A 23973-nucleotide genomic window follows, 5' to 3' on the forward strand; every position below is an offset into this window, starting at 1 on the left:
CAAATCAGAGATTGGAATCTGAATGCCAAATGTGTGGCTTATTCAAATTTATATTGTTATGGGGACTGAACCTTCCTGAAGCCAATGGAAAAACTTGCAGTGATCAGGGTGAGATCGATGCAGGAAAACCACCTAAGAATTTTAGCTGCAGAAGTAATTTTGACTCTAATTAAATAGAAATTTGGATACCAGACATGTTTCTCTCCACCTGACTGACCTACTGTTGAATTTCTGTGCTTGAGGAACTGGATTCTTGGCTGTGCAGTCTTGTAATAACGAGGTCAGAAATCTGCCTCTGAAGTGGTTCCAGTGTAGAGAAGATGAACAATAACACTGTCACTCCTAAAAACTGTTTTGTTTTCAGACCTGGTTCAGAATTCATTTTGCCAAATTTGTAAGACAGAATGTAATTGACATTTTTCATCATGACACTAATTCCAAAATATTTCATTGTTGCTTTATATCTTTTAGATTTATAAGTAAAACTGCAAGTCTGTGTGCATAAACAAACTTTAAGACGTAAAAGCTGATTGAACTGGAATCCAGTTGGAAGTTACTGCTCCTGGGCAAGTTTTGGAATCAAATTTTTTTTCTAGTCAGTGAGGGCAGAAATGGTGGCTCTCTTTGGATCACACATTGAACAATTCTACAATTTAAATTTGGCTAAAATACTATAGTATTTTAGTAAATAATATTAGAATAAGAGACATTTCTCTTGGAGACCTTTACAATTAGTAATTTGTAGAAGTGGTTTTCCTTGCCTGTTTGATAGATGATGCAATCTCCTATTCCTATGCTCTTGCAAGTTTTCCAAGGAAATTTGTGGAATGGTGGTGCTCCAGGGAGCACCTAACAGTGCTGAGTGATGACAGCAGCCAGGTTCTCCTTGGCTTGTGGCTTTCTCCCTCCTGGTATCGTAGGGAGAGTAACTTCCATGTGCACAGATGTGATTTCTGACCACTGGGGCTTCTGCTGGCAGTGTTAACATTGTTAGAGGCTTTTCTTTGTCTCATGATCTGGTGATTTAGAGAAATGACTCCTGAACCACGATGGCCTTGAACAAAACTAAGGATAGGTCACTAATGGAGCAGTTGGGAGCAAGAGGAAGCCTGGAAGATCTTAAGGAAACAGAGCCCTTGTTTAGGAGGGGATCCCATCGTGGGGAATGTATGTTATTAGTAACAGATCTCAGTATGGAAAAATCTATCCCCAAGCCTTGCACGTTGTTGTTTGGGAGGATTTTCCTGCTGCTGCTGCCATTGGTTCTGCTCTTGAGCAATTAAGGGAAAGCTTAGTTGGGACATCTATGGATGATTGAGGAATGAAAAAACTCTTTTCCCTGTTTCCTTGGGCAAACTCCTCATTGCAGGGGGTTCTTGGGCAGCAGCAGCAGCTTTGGTGTCCATCCCTCGGCTCTGCACCCAGATCCCTGGGGTGGATCCCTGTGTCCTTGCCAGGACTAGGACTGTTCATGTTCCATGATCACACTGCGTTGTTCAGTTGCTCCAAACGATGCCCTGACCTCATTATCATCTTTTGTCAACTGAGGAGCTTTGGAAGGTGTATTTTCCTATTTTTCGTAATTTGTACACATTATTGACTATAACTTAAAGAGAGTTTGTACTGGCAGATTGTTTCAGAGTATGATCCCTTGCACAAGCAGGCCTTACCCAGTCAGTGAGGGAGATTTGTCCAGGATTCGGGGCTTGAGTCCTTAGGCAGAGGAACTTTTCATATTGAGTCCTCCATGTGCTACACTACACTTGTTTGGTTTTTTTTAAAAACCCCAAATCCTTATCTTATAAGGTGGTGGGTGATTAGCATTTTAACTGTTATTAATGGAAGTTTGGGAAGAAGATGGAATTTTTCCATAGCTCGGTTCTGTTAAGTTCTGTAGTTGCAAAACATGAACTTTGTGGGGGCTTTGTTTTTATTGTCATAGCTTATTTTATAGCTTTGTGGACATTTTTAACATGCACTATTTATAGCACTCTTCATACACATTTACTGTTTTGAGACTGAATATTCCAATGGACATGCAAGCATTTGAACATCTTCATTATCTCAGTTAATGCTTCAACCGTGAAGCAGTCAATAGTTGTTTTTTCACAGACACGTGTTTAGATGAAGAGGATTTAGACATAAAATGTTGATTGGCATTTTAATATAAAACCCAGTGCTGGGAAACACTTTCCAGCAGTGTTTTCCAGCCAAATAATCTGTTACTGTTTGTTTTGTTCTAGAATGTTTTGGAGGTTTGCTTTTTGTTTCTTTTTGACGAAGGGAATGTAATTTAGAAGTCTTCACTGGCAAGTTTTCTACTAATTTTAAGCTTCTTTGAAAATCTACAGCAAATGGATGTTCTGCTGCAGGAAATCTCTCCTGCTGAAGCATTTTTCAGTGAGCAATCTTTGTGTATGTGCTTCTAAGTACCTACTTTGTTAATAATATGTATTTCAGTGTAAAGAGCAGATTTTATGCAAAAATGAAACCTGTTAGAGTTGTAAAATAAATTTTAATGTTAGTGAATGTTTTTGAGATGACACGGTTAATTCTGAAATAACTCTATCTCGTGTAGTTCATGTTGTGAAGCTTTGCTTTTGTAAGATATGAATAAAATAACACTTTCTAATTAGGTCTCATGTCAATTCTTAATTGCATATGCTTCCATGGGTGGAGCTGGTGATTATCCAAGTGCTCCTCCCGGGTTGACTCTTTCTGATTCCATGAAATTTCTGTCTCAGGATGGTTTGCTCTTGGCCTGATCTCCACAGCCAAGAACAGCTTGGTTAGACTGTTTCTCTTCCGTATCAGAGGAGGGAGAGGAGGCACAGAGGCTCCAGGGAAGGGAGCTGTACCTCAGATCTCTCAGCAGCAGCACTCAGAGCACTGCATTGGAAACACTTTGGATTCCTGAACACCCAACATTCTCTACATCATTATTTACAAATATATTTATTTACTACATTGGTTGCCTCATGTTGGAATGAAGAAATTACACGTGTAGCAGGATCAGAATATTGGGTTTTCAAAGTCTTTCCTTGCCTCAAGTCTTCCAAAAATTCTGCTTTCAGTCTGTTGAGTTCTTCTGCCAGGCTCTTCATCTCACTTGGGAGAATGTTTTTACCTAAAAGAAAATTAAAGCTGAACTTTTAACTCCATGCTTACAGACAAAATCACAGAACCACAGAATATCCTGAGTTGGAAGGGACCCATCAGGATCATCCAGTCCAGCCCCTGGCCCTGCCCAGACCCCCCAACAACCCCACCCTGGGCACCCCTGGCAGCGCTGTCCCAACGCTCCTGGAGCTCTGGCAGCCTCGGGGCCGTGCCCATTCCCTGGGGAGCCTGGGCAGTGCCCAGCACCCTCTGGGAGAAGAACCTTTTCCTGATATCCAACCTAACCCTCCCTGGCACAGCTGCAGCCGTTCCCTCCTGTCCCTGGTCACAGAGAGAAGTCTGAACACAGGCACAGAGCTGAGCTTTTCAGTTAAGGACACTGAGTTGCTCCTCATATAATCTAATGAGCAAACCAGTGCAGACTGCAAAGCCCCTGTCCTTCCTGACATGTGTCCCAAAACAGTAGTAAGATCCTCTTAAAATGCTGCTCTGTACTAAGTGGGTTTATTTAAGCTGTATTTAATACAATTAATAAATATACTGGTTTTAAAATCTACAAACTTCCACAAATAACACTGACTAGAGTTGTGAAGGCCATTGCCTCAGGCACACCTGCTGGGACAGAATTTCTGAACAATCTACCCCAGGGGAATTCCAGGGACTGTTTTCCATTGCCAGTTAGCACCTAGGGTAGGTAGGATAGGTAGGATAGGTAGAAGAGGTACCTTTGGCATCCCTCATTGCCTGAGAGATGACCCTCCTGCATGCCTGGTCAGCCTGATGGACAGCACTGGCTGCACAGATGGCTCGAGCTGCCTCCTGGCCAGGGCCACCAGGAAGGAAGAAAACAAGCAAACTCTTTAAATTTACTTGACTTTTGAAGTGCTTTTTGAAAACAACACATCAGCAGCACCTCAGTCAGCACCCAAGGCTGTGCCCTGAAGCCCAGCAGTGCTACCTTTTGCTCCACGTCCTCCTCGTTTGGCCTCTCTGGATTTTCCAAAGCAGTGGTCAGCAAATTCATGATCTGCTCACTAAGAAAACAAACAACAGACTAAACCACAGCAATCAGACACTGATTTTTTCTTCTATTTTGTAACAACGATGCTACAGGAAAAAAAAAGCAAGTTTTCAGTTAAATTTTTGAGGCAATCAGTGAAACAATCTGAGATGAAAAACAGTTGCAACTCACATTATTTCCAGTCTTAGTGTTTCAGACAATTTACAGAGATTTTCAATGAGAGGGCAGGAATGCAGTGAGTTTTGAGGTTAATTCTACAAGGGATGGTGGCTGTGAGCTCCCACTGAGCCTGAATTCTGTGTAACTGCCTGGTTCCCAAAAATCACCACTGGGAATATTTTTTACACACTCCGTAGATACAATAAGAAGCTTCTACCACTGAAAATAGCTCTTAGGGAAAACTCTAGGATCAATCCAGTAACATACTTGTCCTCTGAGATGCAATCAGAACTACTCAGAATGAGGCTGTGCTGCTCCCAAGTGTTTTTCCTGAGATCTGGCATTTCTATTTTCCTTGCCATTAAATGTATTGTCTGCTCAGGCACAGGATCACTTCTGAGGCGATTCCTCTGCAGGCAGCATTCCAGTGGACACTCTAAAAATAACTGGCAGAAGCCCAAGGAATCTAAAAAGAACGGAACCACAGAATTTTATCTTTAAACAGTTCAAGTAACAATTTCTGAGAGCAACATGCAGGAGAAGAGCTCTACATGAATGAGGAGCTTCTGCACTGGTTCTGAGCATGACATGAAAACAAATCTAGGATTTGTTTCCAAACAAACAGGGAACATACTTTTACCTTCAAGGCTGCACAAGCAATGTCTGAGATCAACACACGGAACCATGGAATGGTTTGGGTTGGAAGGGACATTAAAGACCATCTCATTCCTCCCCCTGCCAGGGGCAGGGACACCTTCCACTGTCCCAGGTTGCTCCAAGCCCCGTCCAGCCTGGCCTTGGACACTGCCAGGGATCCAGGGGCAGCCACAGCTGCTCTGGGCACCCTGTGCCAGGGCCTGCCCACCCTCACAGGGAACAATTCCTTCCCAATATCCCATCCAGCCCTGCCCTCTGGCACTGGGAAGCCATTCCCTTTGTTCTGGCACTCCATGCCCTTGTCCAAAGTCCCCCTCCAGCTCTCTTGGAGCCTCCTTATGTACTGGAAGGTGCTTTAAGGCTGCTCTAGGAAGGATTTTACATGATCTACCAATTTATAATAAGACAATAATAAAGTTACACAGATTGCTACTATATTACACATATCCAGCAATTCAGAATAACCAACGCTCCAAGAGAGCACTTGAAAGAAAGCAGCTGAAGTGCACCGAATTCCCTACAAACAGCCCCATGCCGAAGAACAAGGAATAATTACATTTGCGGGCCAGCTGGTACACCTCGTACCGCATGCTCTGGTAATAGAAGTTGTCATCCAACAGGAGGACGAGCGGCCGGGAGGCGGCTCCGGCGTCCCCCTCCGCGGCAGGCAGCAGCCCCTCCCGGCGGCAGCAACCCAGGAAGCGCTCCCCAGCCCGGCTGCGCGGGCCCGGGCAGCGACGCCCCGGTGAGCAGCGCCCGCAGGAATCCCTCCAGGCACTGCAGCAGCTCGCGGCGGCTCCGCTTCCAGCCGGGCAGCTGTGGAGAGAGGAAGGGGAGAGATCACGGCCGCCGCATCGCTGCTGCTGAGCGCTCTCGCGCCTCCCCGGGCCAGCCCGTGAGGGCCCCGGCCCAACCCCGGCTCCGCGGCGGCCGCGTCCCGTTGCCTGGCAACGCCCGGTCGCATACTGGTGACGTAACCGCGGCGCGCCCGACCGGCCGCTTGAGCGCAGCGGCACTGACCAACGGGGACGGCTCGAGCGGGCCCGCCCCCGGCGCGCGCGGGCAGAAAGGCCTCCGCGGGATGAGCTCGTCGTAGGCGAGGAGCGCGCAGGCCCAGCCCGGGCGCTGCGGCAGCCGGCGGCGCAGGGCGCGGGCCAGGCTGGATTTTGCCGGCCGCGGGCAGCCCGCACAGCAGGCACAGCCCCCACTCGGGCGCCGCCCGCCGCTCCCCCGCTGCTGCTGCTCCGCCGCCGCCAGCGCTGCCGCTCCCGCGGCTTCCGCCGGCGCTGTGCGCATGCGCCCCCGCGTCGCGCGGCGCCCCCTGGCGGGCTCGGCTCAAACGCAGGGCCAGAAACGGCCCCTGTTACGCGGCTCTGGTTTTACCCTTTTTTTACCCAATTCTGGTGTCACAATAAACTCAAGAATTTGCTTTAGTGACCCCCGACCGTCATCCCCGCAGCAACTTTTGTGGTGATCACAAAACAAAGATACAACCAAGTGTGCTGCCCCTGAGGATTTATTTTAAATTGTAATGTAGTAAATAAAATCAATGTAATAGGATACTTGCGGTCTAAATGATAGGGATATTTAATAATAAAAATTGGAGATTCTGAGGGATTAAGGAAGAGGACACTTCTTTGGAAGACACAGACTTTTTGCCAACAATCTCTTTTGGGTTCTTTTGTCCAGCCCTTCAGTGATGTGGCCATCTGAGGGGTTGGAAATATTTTCTTGGTAAGGCAATCCTATCATTTATTCACTCTTTTTTCCCAGTTTATACTCCCAAATTTGCATGAAGACAAGCCGGGTGTGCTTTATTCCCCAAGGACAGGTGGACCCATATCCACAGCTTTGTTCTTTTGGTCTCTGCACTGCAGCTGCTTCTCCATTCTGGTGGAGACTCTTTTCCCTGGATTTCCTGGATCCATCCTACATGGAGACATTTGATGGGAGGCCCAGTTGGACAAACAGTGTCACTCCATACATCCTCTTTTAAATCGGTGCTGGTTTCTGACTGTCCCATTTAGAAGGACAAAAGTTAATCTGTTGCTTTTGTAGTGGAATCAGTTTCTAGGGAAAATCTCAAGCTGCAAAACCCAGTAAACGCTGAACCGCTGTGGAGCTCTACAGTGTATTTCCCAATATCCCATATTTTCTGTAACAGCAGAGAGGGATGGGTTCTTTCAGACTCGGAGACATGACCTACAGACCTTCTGGTGTCCCCATGTGAAGTTCCTTTTACAGACTACCTGAAATGGAAGCTGACTTGGCTGGTGGGAGGTGAGAGGTGCGCTCTGGGCCCCAGCTTTGGTAGGGCTGGTGGCAGGCAGGTGTCAGAGCAGGGCACAGGGACTGTCCCCAAGCCTGGCTCCGCAGGCCCTCGGAGTTCCTGGCAGTGTCCTGAGGAGAGGACAGCCCAGGAGGGGAAGAGCAGATCTCCCATCTTTGAATTATGTCTGTGAATAACTGAATTCACCTCTCTGTGGCCTGAGTGAGGCAGCACCGTGGGAGAGTCCTGCTCTCTGACACTCTCACAGGTTCAATCCTGTGCAAGTTGAACTTCAGGTTCTGATTTATGAAACCAAGAGGTGAGGTAGAGGAGGCACAAACACAGCCAGCAGCAAGTAGCAAAACACTGGGATATCACCAAATCTGTGTTCAGTGCCTCTTGGCACCCAGTCCTTGCCAGAGGGACCTGCTTTCCAAAGGCATTTTGGCTGCACAAGGAGAGCACTGGAGCATTGAAATCCTCTCATTTGTCTTTTGGGTCAGTTACTTGTCAGCACTGATTGAGGGTTCCCAAGAAACATTTCAGACAACTGGTCTAGGTGGGACTGGGGGTCGTTGAGGTCCTGAGGAAGCTGCAGGAAGCTGGGTTTGGACTGGCTGCCTGAAGTATGGAAAACACACTGTGTTTAGTATTTCATGCCTCGAGACACCTGACATTGCTAAACTGGTTCTTTACCATTTTTAAACAGTTTCTAGCATTTACACCTAACTCTCTCTGTCCCTTTCTCTCCCTTGCAGCATTTACCTGCGTTTATGCTGTTATCTAAACAAGCAGTAAACCAACATTTCTCCTTCAAGCCTTTAATCTATTATAGCTCATGATGCTGCATGAAAAATCCCCCTAAGCAGGACACAAAACATCAATAACTTCACTTACAGCAACATAGACATAGGAAAGATGAAGTGAAGAAGGTTTTAAATACTACAAACCTTGTACCAGGAAAATGCAATATGGTAAAAATATTGTGACTTGATGGGGTAGGCTGGAAAAGACATTGCAGAAAATCAAGTTAGCAGAAAACACAAAGTGTAGATAATTACACAGTATTAAGCTAGTGGCATTTTAGAACTAATTCTCATTTGCTGGGACTTTCTTCATGTTCTCTTGCAACACTTTGTTTTGATAATTTTTATTCAGTTTTAGCAGAACTACACCCACAGCCTGGCTAAGCAGCATTTCCAGTGTTTGGCTGAAGAATTAATACAAGTGGTGTCAATGTATCAGGAAGTCATGGTTAACTGTGATGGAGAAAAGGCACTGTGCAGTTTGGATCACCCAACATGAAACAATGCAAGTTTGCATCTATCTTACCTGATTATTTCCTGTGTCATGACTTGCTCTGTTGCCTTGCTTCGGCTGCTCTGCACTGTTATCCCTGAAACAGAAATCACATCAAGAAATCCCTTCAGGGATGCAGAGTTTTCCAAAGACAAGGCTACAGCTCAGAGATCTAGATTCTGCTTTTGAGGCTATCCTTTTCTGTACCTGACAAGCAATTTCAATATGCTCTGCCCCCACGTCTGTGCAATACAATTATCAATAACAATTAGGAAAATGCAATGTATTTGGGAAAAAAATGCTTGAGAACTGCCAAGAGGAGGATCTGGACTGTACTACCAAGGAGCAGGGGTTGAGCTGTTAAACTCCCCAGTACTGCTGTTAGCAGGGCAGTTTTGTCTTTAAGGAGGTGTGGAATTCTTTGTGTAGATAAAGCATCCCTGGTTTGCTGCACTGACCTGCAGCACACTGTCATGTATTGGAATAGCACCTGTAAGAAGGGAAATACCTGTGCTGTCCTCTGCTTTTCCTGCAAACTTTTCTCCTTATTGCATCACGCTTCATTACTGCTGCTGCAGCAAGGATGGCTACTGGCAGCACGAGGAAGAAGAAAATCAGCAGTCCATCCCGAAGTGATGTATCTAGGGAAAAAGAATTGAAATGATGGAATTTAAAATATTAAAGCCTTTTTTTTGTTGTTGTAAAATGTACAATCTTCACATTGTCGTAGATTAAAATCAGTAACTTTACTGAAATTTATAACATGCTACAATCAGAAAAGTAGGATTTGGCCTTATGGTATTACAAAAACTTTCTGCCTTATCCACCCTATATATATATGCAACATTTATCCTTTTCCATAAATTTTTTTCAGTAATTCTAAAGCAGACAAATTCATTTTGTATTTTGGTATTTGCTTACCTACAACTGATCTTCACGTTTGCTTTACCTCCCTAAACTTTTAATAAATACAAAACATTTTCTCCCTTTCCCAAAGTACAAATTTAGTAAAATTCAATAAAGTTCCACAGAAAGTAACACAGATTTTCCTCAGAAAGCTATGGATTATGAACTTTGCTTTTAGACAAAGAGATGGAAAACATTTCATGTGTAAAGGCCAGCAAAAGCTACTTCCTTATCAAATAATAATGTTTGCTCTTCAAGTCAGTTCATGACTAAGTGTCTCATGTGGTAAACAGTTGAAAAGACACTGTTATTAGCAGATTATTTTATCAGTCCCTGGGGCAGAATGAGGGCCAGTTTCAGTGTCCTACCTGTGTGAGCTGGACCACTGTCAACACTGCCACCGTAGCCAGACTGGTTACAGAACGGAGGGGCCCATCCCGGGTTGCAGTGGCAATTCCCATTGTTGTTACACACCTACAGCCCGAAGAACAGGGAGTCATGCATGAGTCAGGCAGGGACAGTTGCCGTTGTTGTCACACACCTACAGCCCAAACACAGGGATTAGTCAAACACCACCTCCCTGAGAGTGGCCACTCAAACCTTCCGTACGGATTTGGAGTTCCACTCTGTAATTGCACGTGGAACCAAGAAATACTGCAGAGTATTGCATAGAAATACATGGAATATTAACTGGGAATAAGCTCTGCCCCTCCATAACATCCCAAACCACTCAGTGATACTGATGCCCCATGGTAATTCTCTCTAAGTTAACATTTGTGTTATTTACCTGCAATAAATCACAGTCCAGAGACCTTCTCAGTTTTACAACTTTTGGACTCCATTTTGATTTTTCATAGTGACATATATAAATCAGGAATTACTAGACTGTCATCCTCAAAGGAATATTTTCCTTTTACAATTCACCAGCTCAGTAATATTAAAAAATTCCCTTGGGAAATTCAGAAGAAATGCCTCTCAGTGTTAGTGCAAAGAGGTTTGCAGTGTTCTGGCAACACGAGTTACATGTAAAAAAAGTGGATTTAACTTTTAATACAGATCAGGAAAAAGGAAAGCCACTTGCCTGGTTATTGCTTTAATGCAGGGAATTTGCACAGTCTAGAAACAGGACATGAAGCACCAGATACTCACCCCATTCTTATTACACTTCTGCTTTACATCACAGTTGTAGCCCAGATATCTTGCATCAACACATTCAAAACCTACACAGGCCTGGAACAAGTAATTAGTGCCTTGCAAACACAGAACTTAAAAAGTCCCATCCTTTTATAAATGTGTGTATGTTTACAAGTCTGCAGCTTTCACTTACATGTTAAGAAAAAGGGCTGATACAACAGCCAGTATTTCAGAATTTTATGACTTTGTCTTGGGTTTGCTTACCTCTGTGGATGCATTTTGATGGAGTAATTTGAATAACTGGTAATGTAGTTCACTGTAACATCCCCATTTTTGAAGAGCTAATTAATGGTTTGTATGTATTGATCTGAAAAGATTTTTATTTTATTATGGCATATGAACAAGAGAGCCATGTAATGCTTTTGGAAGTTCAGAACTTTCCAATCAGACTATATTCTGTCATGCTGCTGTGATTCCTCTTACCTTGTTCTCTCCACAGGCTGTCCCATCATGAACTTGAGCAGGATCAGGGATATCTGATCCTAAGTCAAAGTCAGAGGACCAGCACAAAACCCCGGATGCGTTATTGACAACGCTCCAGGCAGGAAGGTTTTGAAGACTGACAGATGTGCACTGGAGCTTCCCACACAGACTGTGCCTGAATGGAATGAAGGACACTCAGAGACAAGGTGAACAGATAAAAATCAGTATTGGTGCAAATACACCAAACATTCCAACCTTTTAGCTTGCATTTCATGAAAATATACTTTTCAATCTCTCACCTTAAGGCTTTGTAACAGAATATATTTTTTATATTGAAGATTTTAGGATTGGTATTTATTTGGTGGTGACTTACTGGACAGGACATTTCTTGTACACTCCACCTCTCATTCCACAGTTTCCAAACCTATCTCCTTTAATATTTGCTTTTTCAAAGCATATATCAGGTGCTTTTCGTGCCCCTGTACAAAAAACCAGTGAATCTCAGTAAGCCACTACATTGTCTGAAAAACATAGGAAAAAGAAAACTTGGAAATGTCTATCAGGAGACTACAAATGGGTTTACATTAAATGAGAACCATACCTTTCCCATATATAGATTCACACTGTGAATCAAAGCTCTGGCACACTCCATAGTAGCAGTAAGCCTTGCTGTTGCTGCATGGGTGACCATTCATGATGTAAACATCATCTGGGCAGTAGGCAGTGCTTCCATTGCAGTATTCAGGGAGATCACAGACATCTTGTTTTGCTCTGCACTCTGCTCCTGCCACTTTAAACTAGGACCAGAGAGGGAGGACACTTTAGTTTCCAACAGAGGAAGCTCTAGTGTGGAACAATGACAACTGGGAACATTTAGTTGTTTTAAGGAAGGCAAATTCTCCTCTTACATGCTGTCTTACTGGTGAATGCCATTTGAAAATATGTCAAGAGGACTAGGACAGCTCTTTTCAAACATTAAAAAATCCTAGTGAATAGTAACAATTTAGTTAAATAAAGCACTGTGTACCTTGCAGTTTTTGCAGCACAGTCCTTGAGCACACTGTGAGCCAGGTGTGAGTTTGCAGGTTGCAGCATCACAGCAGGGGTTGGAGCACTCCTGAGAACAGCCATGGAAAGGGGACACTATTTCAATTTTTTTCTATAGCTAGGAAAAGTACCTCATCAGTCCACGTTGGATGGACACGCCAAACTTTAAATAACTGTCTGTGTCATGTTCTCACGTTCTTCTGCCCTGAAAGGAACCAGCAGACACTGTTGCTGTGTTACTTGTACAAGTCATCAGAAAAACACCTGTTTTGATGTGTTGTGGCACAGGGATGCCAAGGAAACCAGGGTTTGCTGTTTGATTTATTGATTTTTGAGACACTTTTACTTTCTGAAGAGTGAGCCAATACATTCTTGGAGGGACATTTTGACAATGCAAATGTGACTCTCAAAAGTCATTTTGTGTGGGCAAAGCTTAAGGGTTACAGTTAACAAACCTGTACGTGTTCTATAGATAAACAGTCTCTGTCACGGAACAGAAATATCCATGATGCTTAAACCAAACAAAACAGACTCTGCTCTGAATCTCACTTCTTTCTCAGCAGTGCCTCAATGTTCTGTGAAGTCCAATAGCCCTTAACTGAGTCCACATCAAAATCAAAGCATGATTTTAAACTTTTACTAAAATTTATCTCAATACTGCTTGTAAAAATGCGAAATTACAAAAAAACCTCCTCAGATAATATTGCAATTAGGTATGTCAAAAGGCCAGGATTATACAGAAATAAACATAACATAACATAACATAATATATTAATATACAACAAGTATCCAGCTCAATTTCATGCATTACCTGTGGTTTGCCACAGTCACATTCTTCATTGTTATCAACCACATTATTACCACAGACAGGTTCTTTGTACACATTACTTGTTTTGGGAGGATTTCTGAGGCAGTTTCCTCCTCCATTTAGAATAAAGGCCTCAAAATCATCAGCGCTACAGGTGCTGAAATTCCTGGACCCACTGGAAATCATAATATTTTATTATTATAAATATTTTGCTTACAGGAGAACATACAACTCAAGCTCTTAAAACATCGTTGTTCTATCATAAATATTATATTTCATAATGCTAGGAGATCATGAGATAGTTAATTTTTATTTTCCTTTGCATCAAAGTGCAGTACTAGAAGTTTAAAATACTACTATAATATGAATGCTTTTAGAATCAGAGAGACCATCAGAGTATCTATTCTGGTGTCCTGTAAAAAACAGGCCTTAGAAATTCCTTTTCTATACTGAGCCTAAAAATGTTTGATTAAAAATTATTCTCAGAAAGGTATTCATCTTAACTTGGAGTCCTAAGAACTGAGGAATGCACCTTCCTAGAGTAGTTTTGTCCAGTGTTCAGTTACCCTGATTTATTAATACAACTGTGGATAAATAAAATATTCTGATCTTTTTCTCTTAAGGGGAACCAAAGAACAAATGAACTGAGGGAAAGATAAGCCAAGAAGTTTTTTTTTAATTAACTGTTAAAAAATTTGTTGCATATTTGCACAAACCCAATGAGTATACGTGAAACATTCTCAACAGGCTGAAAAAAACCCCAGCAACATACTGTGATTAAAAAAAAATAAATAAAATCCAAATATATTTTTAGGAATGTTACAAATATAGAACGATTGGGTCAGGAAACAGTTAACATTTCAAATAAATTAAAATTATGTCAAATCCTAAATCAGTGAATCCACCTTTGTGATTAAATTTTTCAAACAACTCCCCATTCACTAAAGTTCTTCCAGATTCATAGCAGTTTCACAGCTTGTAGGGCATAGTCACTGCAAATAAAATAAATTATTAAGATGAAATAACTGGAAATCTTACTTATCTGTGCTGTGCATGATATAGGATGCAGGACACCTCTTATCATCATGTTTCATTCCGAGATTGTGCCCCAGTTCATGTGCAACTACTGTGGCATGACGTAACATTTTGTTATGATTCAGCTAATAAAGAGAATCAGGTTAAAAAAAAAAAGTGAAACTAAAGAAAATGCTGTTTGTACCCAGAGATCTACTCCCACCACAAGCTCTCAGGGACTATGAAGGCAAAATACTAAATTGTACTGCAAGGTGAAAGAAGCAAGGATTGACAATTTGTCACTTTATTTTCAGGGAGGGCCAGATTCTGCCACTCCTTCCCTGAGGATCATATTCTGGATAATAAATTGTTCTAGATCACCACTGCAGGTTTCTCCCAGCTGAAATTATTCTGTGTGATTCTATTCTATTGTAACACCATTAGACACCAAGTTTAAAGGAGTCTTCAACAACAAATGTACTGTTAAAGAACAGAATCTGCTTCTGAGATTGTCCACAAGGTTGTGGCATCCATACTTTAAGGACAGGAATCTCTGGAGTTATTGGTTCTGCCCCAAGGGTGGAGAAAAAAATAGTTTTGTACAAATTTTTTTAGATTTTTTTGCCTGTTTATAGCCTGGTTGTCAGGAATTCCAGACACTTGAGACCATGGTGCATTATGTTCACTTTCTATATATTTAAAGAGTGAAAAAAACACCTTATTTTGTAGCTGCATTCCCCTCCCAAAACCCCTGTGGTTATGAACTTTAATGGTATAAGGATAAAATTATGCAACACTGAGTTAGATAAATCACAAAAGATGACCCAAAGAATTCGTTGAATGAGTCAAGTGGGCTGCAATTTGACAAAGAGAGAAATTGGGAAGTACTTGGAAAAAAAGAGGTGTAAAATGTGCACAAGTCTTTACATAAGAAACCCCATGAAAGAAACCATCCAACTCCAAGACCAGGGTGATTTGGCCAAGTAGGTCCAGGATCAGTTTCTTCCATACCCAAATTGTGATGTACTTACAGTGCTGATTGACCCTCCCTGGACGTGTGAGCACACAGTACCCACAAAAGCCATTCCAATGGATCCACTGAAAGAGCTTCTCCCTCTGTAACAGAAGCAGTTTGGAGGTGGTGTTAAGATGGGTTGAAAGTTCATGATTTCTACTAAAAGACACTGATGAGTTTGAAAGAAATATTGCAAGGCAAAATTTGGTCTTCCTGAAGTCAGGAAGGAATTTATCACCACAGCAGGGTTTCACTCCAATTAATAATGGATATCTGAATAAAAGCTTGAAAATAATGATCCATCACCTAAGTCTGCTGTGTCAGTGCACTCAATTACTGAGTGGCTGAGGTGGGAAGGGACCTCTGGAGGTCACCCAGTCCCTGGAGCTGATTAACTCTTAAGAATCCATTATAGTTTCTTGTCATTTTTCCAGGTTAAACCAGTTTGGAAGTGCAGAGAATTTTATTCCAGGTATATTTTAATTAATACACAACCCCCAAATCATATACATTAACCCTGCCAGCATGGCTGGTTTTCTCACCTAGTGCAAACTCACATTATGAGGTGACCAACGTCATTTCTTGAGCGCTTCAGAAGATCTTTCTGTCTCCAAGAAACAAATCTACTCAGCACATCTCCAGCTGAACCATTCATTACAGATATGTGGTTGGCATCTGTCCAAATCTCTAATCCAACCAAAACAATCTGGATGTTTAATGCTCTATACATCTGAAAAAAAATAATGATAATTAATGTCCCTTGGCTGTTCTGATGGAATTCTGAAAGATGACTTCATTACAACTGAGTAAACAATAAGCTGAACATAGTGACCAAGACATAACTTCAGTTTCTTTGAAACTAAATATATATTTGTAATTTTAAGCGAAATATAAAATATTTATAAAATGTAAACGAAATAAAAATATTAAGAATATAAAACTAAGTGTAACTGAAAACAATCTACTTTATGAAAGTACCTAAACATATCTTTGGGAAAGACCATGTCCATTTCTTTCCTTAGCTAATTGTCTTGAGGAGAATCTGGGAACAGATCAGAGAGCTTATGGAATTGTTCATAGCACTGACAGTTTTCTTAATAACAAACGACAAACATGAGAAATACTCTTCCAAAAAATGTAAAACATACTGAAGGCTTCATGTTCCTGGAGAACAGAAGTGGTTTAAAACCATCTTGCAACTCTCCCCCTGCTTGCACCTCTACAAGGCTTGTGCAGAGACTGGTGATGTGCCTTAACTGTGTTACGAATTGTTGTATAACTTTCAAATACAGTTTCGGAACTGCATTAGCTGCTCTTCTGAAAACTATGATAAAATAGAAATTACTGAACCCAGGCAATTTATCTGACCTACCCCATCAACATAATTAATCAGCTCCACTGTTTCCTTTTGCACTGCAGCAGGATCAGAATTCTTCAGCAAAAACTGTAAAATACCATAACAATGTCAGAGGAGAAAAAATAGCAAAATAATAAAATGTATTTAGTGTTGGATGATATAATTACCCTGTTGTGATCCACAACCACAAATAATTCTACATAACTTTTCTGGGGCAGGACAGCTCGCTTCTCCTGCAAATTAGAAAGCACAGTAAGTTAACATAACAAGTTCGAGGTATTTTACTTATCTTTCTTATGACTTTCACTTCATGTGTTTATAAAGCAATGTTGCATTTCTAATATGAGCTCAGTTTGTCTTAGATTACCACATAACCATCTCTGCATCAGTAATTCACACCGGGTCAGACACTGGGATGCGTGAGCTGCCATTCAGCTCATGCCTTTTGTGTCCTATCCATGGCTGTCCTGGGCAGACTCTGCTCTTCCACTGCAGGATTGCTTCAAGCTGTGTGAGATCCCCATTGTGCTGCTTTTCTGTTCCAGGATTCCCTTAGCAGGGCTCCCACCAGCTTGGTGTCCATGAAAATGAAGGCCACAAGGAAATGTCCTTCCAGGTCAAACCTACCTGCAGTGATGCTGTCCAGAGCAAGAGCTCTGGAGATGCCTTGGACTGCAGCTCAAGGGAGAAACAGAAATGTATTTACCCTGAGGAGCCTGTCCCTGCTGGAGGTACTGTTTGATGCAAATGCATATTTCACAGACTGCTTCACAAACATCTCATGGTCCAGGCTGCCATTCAGCACCCCACAGTGGAAGGGGATACTCTGCACATCTTCCAGTTCATAAAGCTCATGTTCAAATGTGCTGGATGTGCTGAGCGGCTCCATTCCGTACCATTTGCCTCCAATGTAGAGAATTCCCCTAACAATCATAAAAGAATGAAATGTTATTCCATCATTTTTCCCTCATGGTTATGACTAGGTGAATGAGTAACAGCTGGATACTTAAACACTATGTTGAAATAAATTATTATTTTAAATTCTATGAATATGGGGGTAAGTTCAAATGCCCAGTAAAAGATGAAACAGAACTTACTTAAAATACTCAATGGTGCACTTCTTGAATCAGAAAAGAAGGAGAAAAAAGAGAATAAATCCAAATTGTTAGCAAATGAGTCTGGATTGTGGGTACAGAGCTGATGCAAATGGTCTCTTTTAGCCCTTTTCTCTATTCATTTAAAGGAATGCCAGGAAATGTCCTGATTTATTGTGAGTGATGTCTCACTGCGAAACTTCACCTGAAAGATGCATGGGTGAATTTTATCCCATTTGTGATTTTATTGTATTTGAAACACAAAAAATTGGTTCAAACTTGATCAAAAATTTTTCATGGAAATGATTTGTCTTTTGAAATGTGCCCATTCATAAGACAAAGTAACTTGCAGGAATGTTTGAAGTTCAACAAAACCTTCATCAGGTAAGATTTTTTTTCTACAAAGGTATGTCAGGTCAAGACATTCACATCAACTACTAGAAGCCTCAGTTCATGCCCAGGTTCTGCCTATATTTATTACGGTTTCTATCACCTTTTTTTCTGTGAAGGAATTTTGGAAAAGGGGGAAAAAGTGGGAGTTGAGGAAAACTATAAAACCTGTAACGAGTTTCAGCTTCATCAAAAGGTGAAATATTAAAAAAATATAGCAAGAGGAAATACCTAAGGCCATCACATGTGCTAAGAGCAAGTGTGGAGTCAGCAATTCCTTCAACAGTGCCGTGATAATAACAGTGTGTCTGAAATGCAACAAACCCACATAATTAGTGACAAAACAAGGTGGTTGCCTTCAACTGCAAACTCATTTTCTAACTAACCATATTATTTGCATGACATCAGGGCTGGCTGTTAGAAATTTACAGAGTTCCCTACTTGGAAAGTAATCCTGACCTTCTTGGAGGAGAATATCACTTGACATGAGTACCTAAAATAGCTTTTGGTCCCTTGGTTCTAGAACACAGCCAGCTTTTTAGTTTAGTCCCATAATCACCATCTGTTATAAAAATATTTTAATATACATTGCTCATCCTGTTCTTAGAGTCCTCTCAAAGGCTGCTCTGAGAAGATCTTTCATGCACAAATGACCCAATTAAGTCTCACTGAGCTTACATGAAGTTTAAAGTTGAAATTAAATTTAGAAGTATTTACAAGGCTTGTTTGATACAGGATTTAGAAACTATAGAGCTTTGATGCTGCCATTGTACTTTAAATTGCATATTATGCAAAGGTGGTTTAAATTCAGGCTTGGCATAATCTCCTGGCAAATCCTTTCACACCTTGGGAAACTGGGATGCTGGGAAACAGCCCAGTCCCTCTTGAACCTCATGTTTAGATCACTGGTAACTGTTAAACAGAAATTCTACACTGTGAAAACCAACAAGTCTCATTCCCAGCAAATATGTTTTTTCTTGGCTTCCCTGGTTTGAGGAAATTCTGACACAAAGGGGAAGGTTTATTATGTACAGTACCTCATTTTTGGATGGTGTTGCCTGCAGTTTCCCATTTTCCCCATATGTGTACAGCTTAAAGTCGTCACTAAGAAGTTTTCTGGAAACAAAAATAAACTACTGCTCTTTTAATGGTCCAGAAACAAGTCAAGAGTCCTGGTAAGTGCTACATTCTGTTAGTAGCACACTCTACACTAAATTATTATTAAAATCCAGGCACAAGAAACAAAATACCTTAAAATGAGCTGGAGACTTTTGAAAAGAACTTATTTTGAAACTTATTATTACATATTTTAACTAAAATATCTATAGAGAAGAATCTAAGCAGATGCAGTTGCATAAAGCCTGGCCTATTACAGGTTCAGGAATGAGGAACAAGAGAAAGAGAATTTTTTTTTTCAAATACAACAATACATAAAATCCCTACCCCGCTAATAAAAGGCTAATGTTGAACTGAATTCTAATTTTCCCTGAGGATTTTCTGAAATGTGCTAATTTGTGCTGCTAATAAAAAAACAAGCAAAATTTATTTCTTCATGGCTAGAAAAAATTATTATTCCCTTCTATTTGCAAGATACTACCATAACAGAGACACTATATTTAACACTATTTACCAGAGTCATTTTGTAGTTACTACAATCTGCCATTTAAATGGTTTCTTCTGAATTTTTCCAGCATAAAAATGCTTGTCTGCAAGCAACTAACCCTGAAACAGGACAATTCGTTAGAACACTCTATCACATACTTATTTTTCTTCAGCTTTAGGAGATATGTTCCATTTCTGGTTTTAACTGAGTAAGAAAGATTGTCATCTGAATGCTCCTGAAAACAGAACAAAAGATATCACTTAATGAGGTGATTTTTCTACGTGTTTTTTTTAATTCCATGTTTTGCTTGACAAGACAGGCCCAACTACTGTGTATGTTTTAAGTAAAAAAATACAGATTCCTAACCCCCAGGCTTCCATATTTCAAAGTCTCAGCAGCGCACTGAACCTTCTTTCCTCTGTAAAGTTTAAATTCTATTAATCTATATTTTCATTTAGACAGGAGGGCACAGCCCATGAATGCCCTCTTTGCTAAGTACCACGTCATGCTTTGTGACACTCCTTATGTAAATCAGATAAACGACTCACAGTCTTTTATCTCCTAATTGGTTTGCACAAAGATGACTCATGCTATTTCATTAACAGTTACTTCAGTAAATGAACTTCGTATCTGGCACAAAGGTAAGTTACCTCAGAACTGAAGAGTTAAGGCTCAGGTTTTCATCTCTTAACCTGTGCCACTCTTTGGGTGTTACATGGTTGAAATCCTCTGGTTATTATCCAAAGACCAGAACATGGACAGCATGGATGTTAGCAGAAGTTCAACATCTAATCTGACTCAGAAGAAATGGAAATATTCTTCAATGTTCCTTCTCACTTCTGTCTTACAAGGTCATTAACAGGATTAGAAGTCTGGAAGGCACTTAGAGTACAATCACAGGCCTTTGTGGGGACAAATTTACTTAAAACTAGTTGAAAACACTAAGAAGAGAGAGAGTGGGGCACATTTCTTTACAAAAATCTCTATATACCATCCATTGTGTGTGTGCAGTATAGGACAGTACTGGGAAAAGCAGCAATATCAGAAGAAAAGAAATCAGAATAACAAACCTCATGAGAAAATGGGTGATGTTTCTCTCTCCCTGTCAGACTCCGAGGAATGATTATTTCTAATGTAGAAAGTCTGGATGTGTGTTGAGAAGATACACCTAAAAATAAAGTTTGAAATTGGTAAATAATTAGAAAGGACAAGGCATTATGTTGGCATCTGCACAATGGTGATTGCCAAAAGACCATTCTGATCCAGCCAGAAAAAAAAAGAGTGAAATAGTTCAGGAATGATCAAACTGACTTTGAAAAAAGTTACTTCAGATTAAAGCTGGGGTCTTCTGGAGCACACAGAGAAAAATTATTACAGTATTTAAACAAAATCTTAATTCTCTCATATTCTGGATTATTAACTTTGTGACTTTGTCTATCATTTTTTCTTCCATGACCGACACTTTTAACCTGATGTACCACAGAAAATTGGTGCAGCTGGCCTTCTCCTTTCGCCATTGTCCTGAATAAGGAATACTTTTAGTTGTCCTCTGGATATAATTTGTCCACCTCCTGTGTGGAAGAAAAGTTGGTTTACCACACTGCCTCCTGCCATTGCCTAATCTTACATTTTGTTTGTTCTAGCAACAGTCAGATCTTTGCAAAAGGTTTGTAGCCCTTTACATGATATCAGAATTATCTCCAGAACAACATGCTAATGCAGGAAGCTAAAGATAAGAAGCCTGCCAAGTATCTGGTTTCAGGTAAATGGTTTTATAAAGACAAAAACAATCTTCAGTGACTTTTAAAAAAAATGTGTAAAGTTTAATTCATCTTCCTTTTTCTTGTCTGCTCATCAACTGGTTTGATCAAGAGAGACACAACTATTTGCTTTTAAAAAGAATCAACAATAACATGGGTTTTAACAATGGAAGTGGTTTCTTCCTTATTAAATTGTTCTTTTATAAGGAAACAAAGAGATTTCTCCACACTTAGAGTAGTACAGAATCACCCTCAGCCTCCCACATTCCTATGAAAGGAATTCATAATTGCAGAAAAGTCACACAACCAGCCATTCAAAGTGAGGAGGATTCTCCAGTGTAATGATGATCTCTCCCTGTTAGATAACATCAGGATTTTTAAAAGCTAGGTGCAGGTAGCATATGTTTAACAGTACAGTCTGCAATTGCAATCAAAATGTGGAATTTGCTATTAGCAAACAGTCTAAAAACAATATCAGCACTTGGTATTTACTTCTGATTTTGCTCTTATTCTTCAATAGTTTTATTATCTAAATGAAAAAATCCATTCTGTTTCATGAGTCAAGTGTATGTTGAACTAACCATGGAGATGCTCTTTCAACAATTCAAATTTTGACACCTGAAAGCAGGAAACCATCTTTGATGCATGTCATAAAAATACGACTTTTTAAGAAACATTACAGGTATTACATTTAAATCTAAAATGTGAAGCCAAATCATAGAAATGAGTTAATGAAGAATCACAATGAAATTGTAGGAATTCCCCTCACATGAGTGAAGAAGAAATGTTTTTCTACAGTCTCTACAATTGATGAGAGTGACAGCAACTGCAGTTGTCACAACCAGTGTCCTGCACAGAAAATGATGTATTTACGTACCTACTACAGCCTGGAGGAAAAAAAAAACCACAAAGAACTCAACTATAAAAAGTTTCAACCTGTAATCTCTCCCAAGATTCTCTCAATGAGCAAGGCTGCACAGGGAGAGCTGTGACTTGATATCAAAGGTGTCCATCACTCCGATCAAGGTCCAAGCAGACTTGGAGAAACTTTCTCAATATGTAAAAAAAGAAAGCTTACCTTTTATCCAGAAAGGTTTTCCAGTAAAAGTTAGTCCAAAAGTGAACAAAAATAGGCTGTGCATTAACATGACTTCCTGGAGAAACTACTCCAGCATCCGAGCTGGCTCTGGCTGCTCTGCAGGAAACCAGAAGAACGAGAACCGTCTGCTCCGAAGGTAAACAACAGAAAAAGCTCTCCAATACTGCATGTCTGCTGAGGAAATGGGAAGTAAAATTTAATCCATTAGGCTTGCGAGAAAACTGGTCAGACAGCCTAATGCAAATAAAAAGCAGCACATTCTTCAATGCTGATTGGAGAAAGAGCACGTCCCGTGCCGGGATCAAGCTGGTTTATTTTAAAGGACTTTCATCCCCCAGTGAGATCATATGAGATTAGAAACATAAAGTATTGCTACTGACAAATACAGTGTTTAGGATGTTTATCCTGGCTACTGCCAGCTCAGTAAAAAACTAGTGTGAATCAATTTACTCTCTGAGATTTCAGCTTGTCTTCAATTTTTTCAACTTTACTTTAAATATTATGCATAGGAACACATGAAAATCCCCAAAACAGAGGTTTTACACAGTCCCTTCTATGTTAAACACAACTGTCTTCACCAGAAGTCTGTAATCCTGTGCAGATCATCACTCTTCCACTATCAATCTTCCATGCAACCACATTGCCACCAAAAGCAGAAAAGAAACCCTTCTAAAACTGGTTGAATTTGCAGCGCATTTCAGAAGTATCAAGCACATTTAGAAACACAAAAAGGAGACTGAGACAACACGCTCAAACATTTACATTAATTAATTTTAATTAATTCTTCGATTAAAACAGAGAAAATGCAGTTTTCCATTGCTACTAAATCCTATAAAACAACGTCTTAAGTGACAAAAAGCAGGATGCTGGCTGTATTTGCTATATTAGCTTGTGCAATGCCCGTTCAGGTCCATTTCCTGACAGTCACATACCCAGAATATCCTGAACATTCCTGCACCAAGTACCTGGTGGAAGCAGAACTTGATACCCTCATGCGCTGGGTCTGTGTCTACCACAGCCTCAGGAGCAGCATTCCCCAGCTCCAGAAGCTGAGATCCTACTGAAAATTAAATGAACCCCATCATTTATTTATGGCCTCATTTATTCATAGCCTCTGTCCTGTGTGGTGCACTATCAGGACACAACTCGGGAGAATCCCGCTGCTCCAATTTTGACGTTGTTACCAAATTTCACAGAATCCAAGAATCATTTCAGTTGGAAAAGACCTTTGAGATATTGAGTCCAGCAGGGGAACCTGTTCAGTGCCCGATCACCCTCTGGGGGAAGAACCTTTTCCTAATAGCCACCCTAATCCTTCCCTGGCACAGCTTCAGGGTCGGTTTCTTCTCCCAGGCAACCAGCGACAGGACAACAGGACATGGTCTTAAACTGCGCCACAGGAGATTTAAGTTGGACATCAGGCGGACTTTCTTCTCAGAAGGAGTAATTAGACATTAGAATGGGCTGCGCAGGGAAGTGCTGGAGTCGGGAGGTGTTTAAGGAAAAACTGGACGTTGCATTCGCTGCCATGGTTTGTTGACACGGTGATGCTGGGTCACACGTTGGACTCAATACTCCCAGAGGTGCTTTCCCCGCGAATTAATTCCGGGTCCCTGGGTCCCTCCGCCACTCCCGGCCCGGGACAGCCGCTCCCCGCTCCAGCCCCGGGCGCTCCCTCAGGCGCTTCCCGCCGCGCCCCAGCGCGCACGCGCGGCGCCCCCGCTCGGCGCAGGCGCGT

General features: G+C 41.3%; 2 protein-coding genes across 3 annotated transcripts; both read right to left on the minus strand.

Annotated features, from left to right (window-relative positions):
- Window positions 1-1912: 1912 nt before the first annotated feature.
- Window positions 1913-6253, minus strand: PSTK (phosphoseryl-tRNA kinase). Its single transcript, XM_039554168.1, is given in 7 exon segments — window positions 1913-3127; window positions 3846-3939; window positions 4079-4154; window positions 4568-4766; window positions 5514-5664; window positions 5666-5773; window positions 5978-6253. Coding segments are annotated over 7 exon segments (1092 nt in total). The 3' UTR covers window positions 1913-2939.
- Window positions 6254-6443: 190 nt separating this feature from the next.
- LOC104697856 (disintegrin and metalloproteinase domain-containing protein 9-like) lies at window positions 6444-23897 on the minus strand. Of its 2 annotated transcripts, XM_039554359.1 has the most exons (22): window positions 22215-23897; window positions 20447-20544; window positions 19535-19611; window positions 18811-18889; window positions 18005-18081; window positions 16996-17212; window positions 16457-16522; window positions 16305-16376; window positions 15490-15662; window positions 14949-15033; window positions 13942-14063; window positions 12907-13078; window positions 12076-12165; window positions 11650-11845; window positions 11422-11527; window positions 11049-11223; window positions 10581-10661; window positions 9800-9905; window positions 9034-9166; window positions 8559-8622; window positions 8177-8229; window positions 6445-7847 (listed from the first exon to the last, which is right to left on the minus strand). In XM_039554359.1, exons 1-22 carry the CDS (start codon window positions 22282-22284, stop codon window positions 7769-7771), a joined length of 2391 nt encoding a protein of 796 aa, XP_039410293.1. In that variant the 5' UTR covers window positions 22285-23897; the 3' UTR covers window positions 6445-7768. The 2 variants fall into 2 exon arrangements, with proteins under 2 accessions (XP_019146977.2, XP_039410293.1); XM_019291432.3 differs by lacking the exon at window positions 10581-10661 and having other exon boundaries at window positions 6444-7847.
- Window positions 23898-23973: the final 76 nt, after the last annotated feature.

This window comes from Corvus cornix, chromosome 6 (assembly GCF_000738735.6).
Source record: "Corvus cornix cornix isolate S_Up_H32 chromosome 6, ASM73873v5, whole genome shotgun sequence".
Lineage (NCBI taxonomy): Eukaryota > Metazoa > Chordata > Aves > Passeriformes > Corvidae > Corvus > Corvus cornix.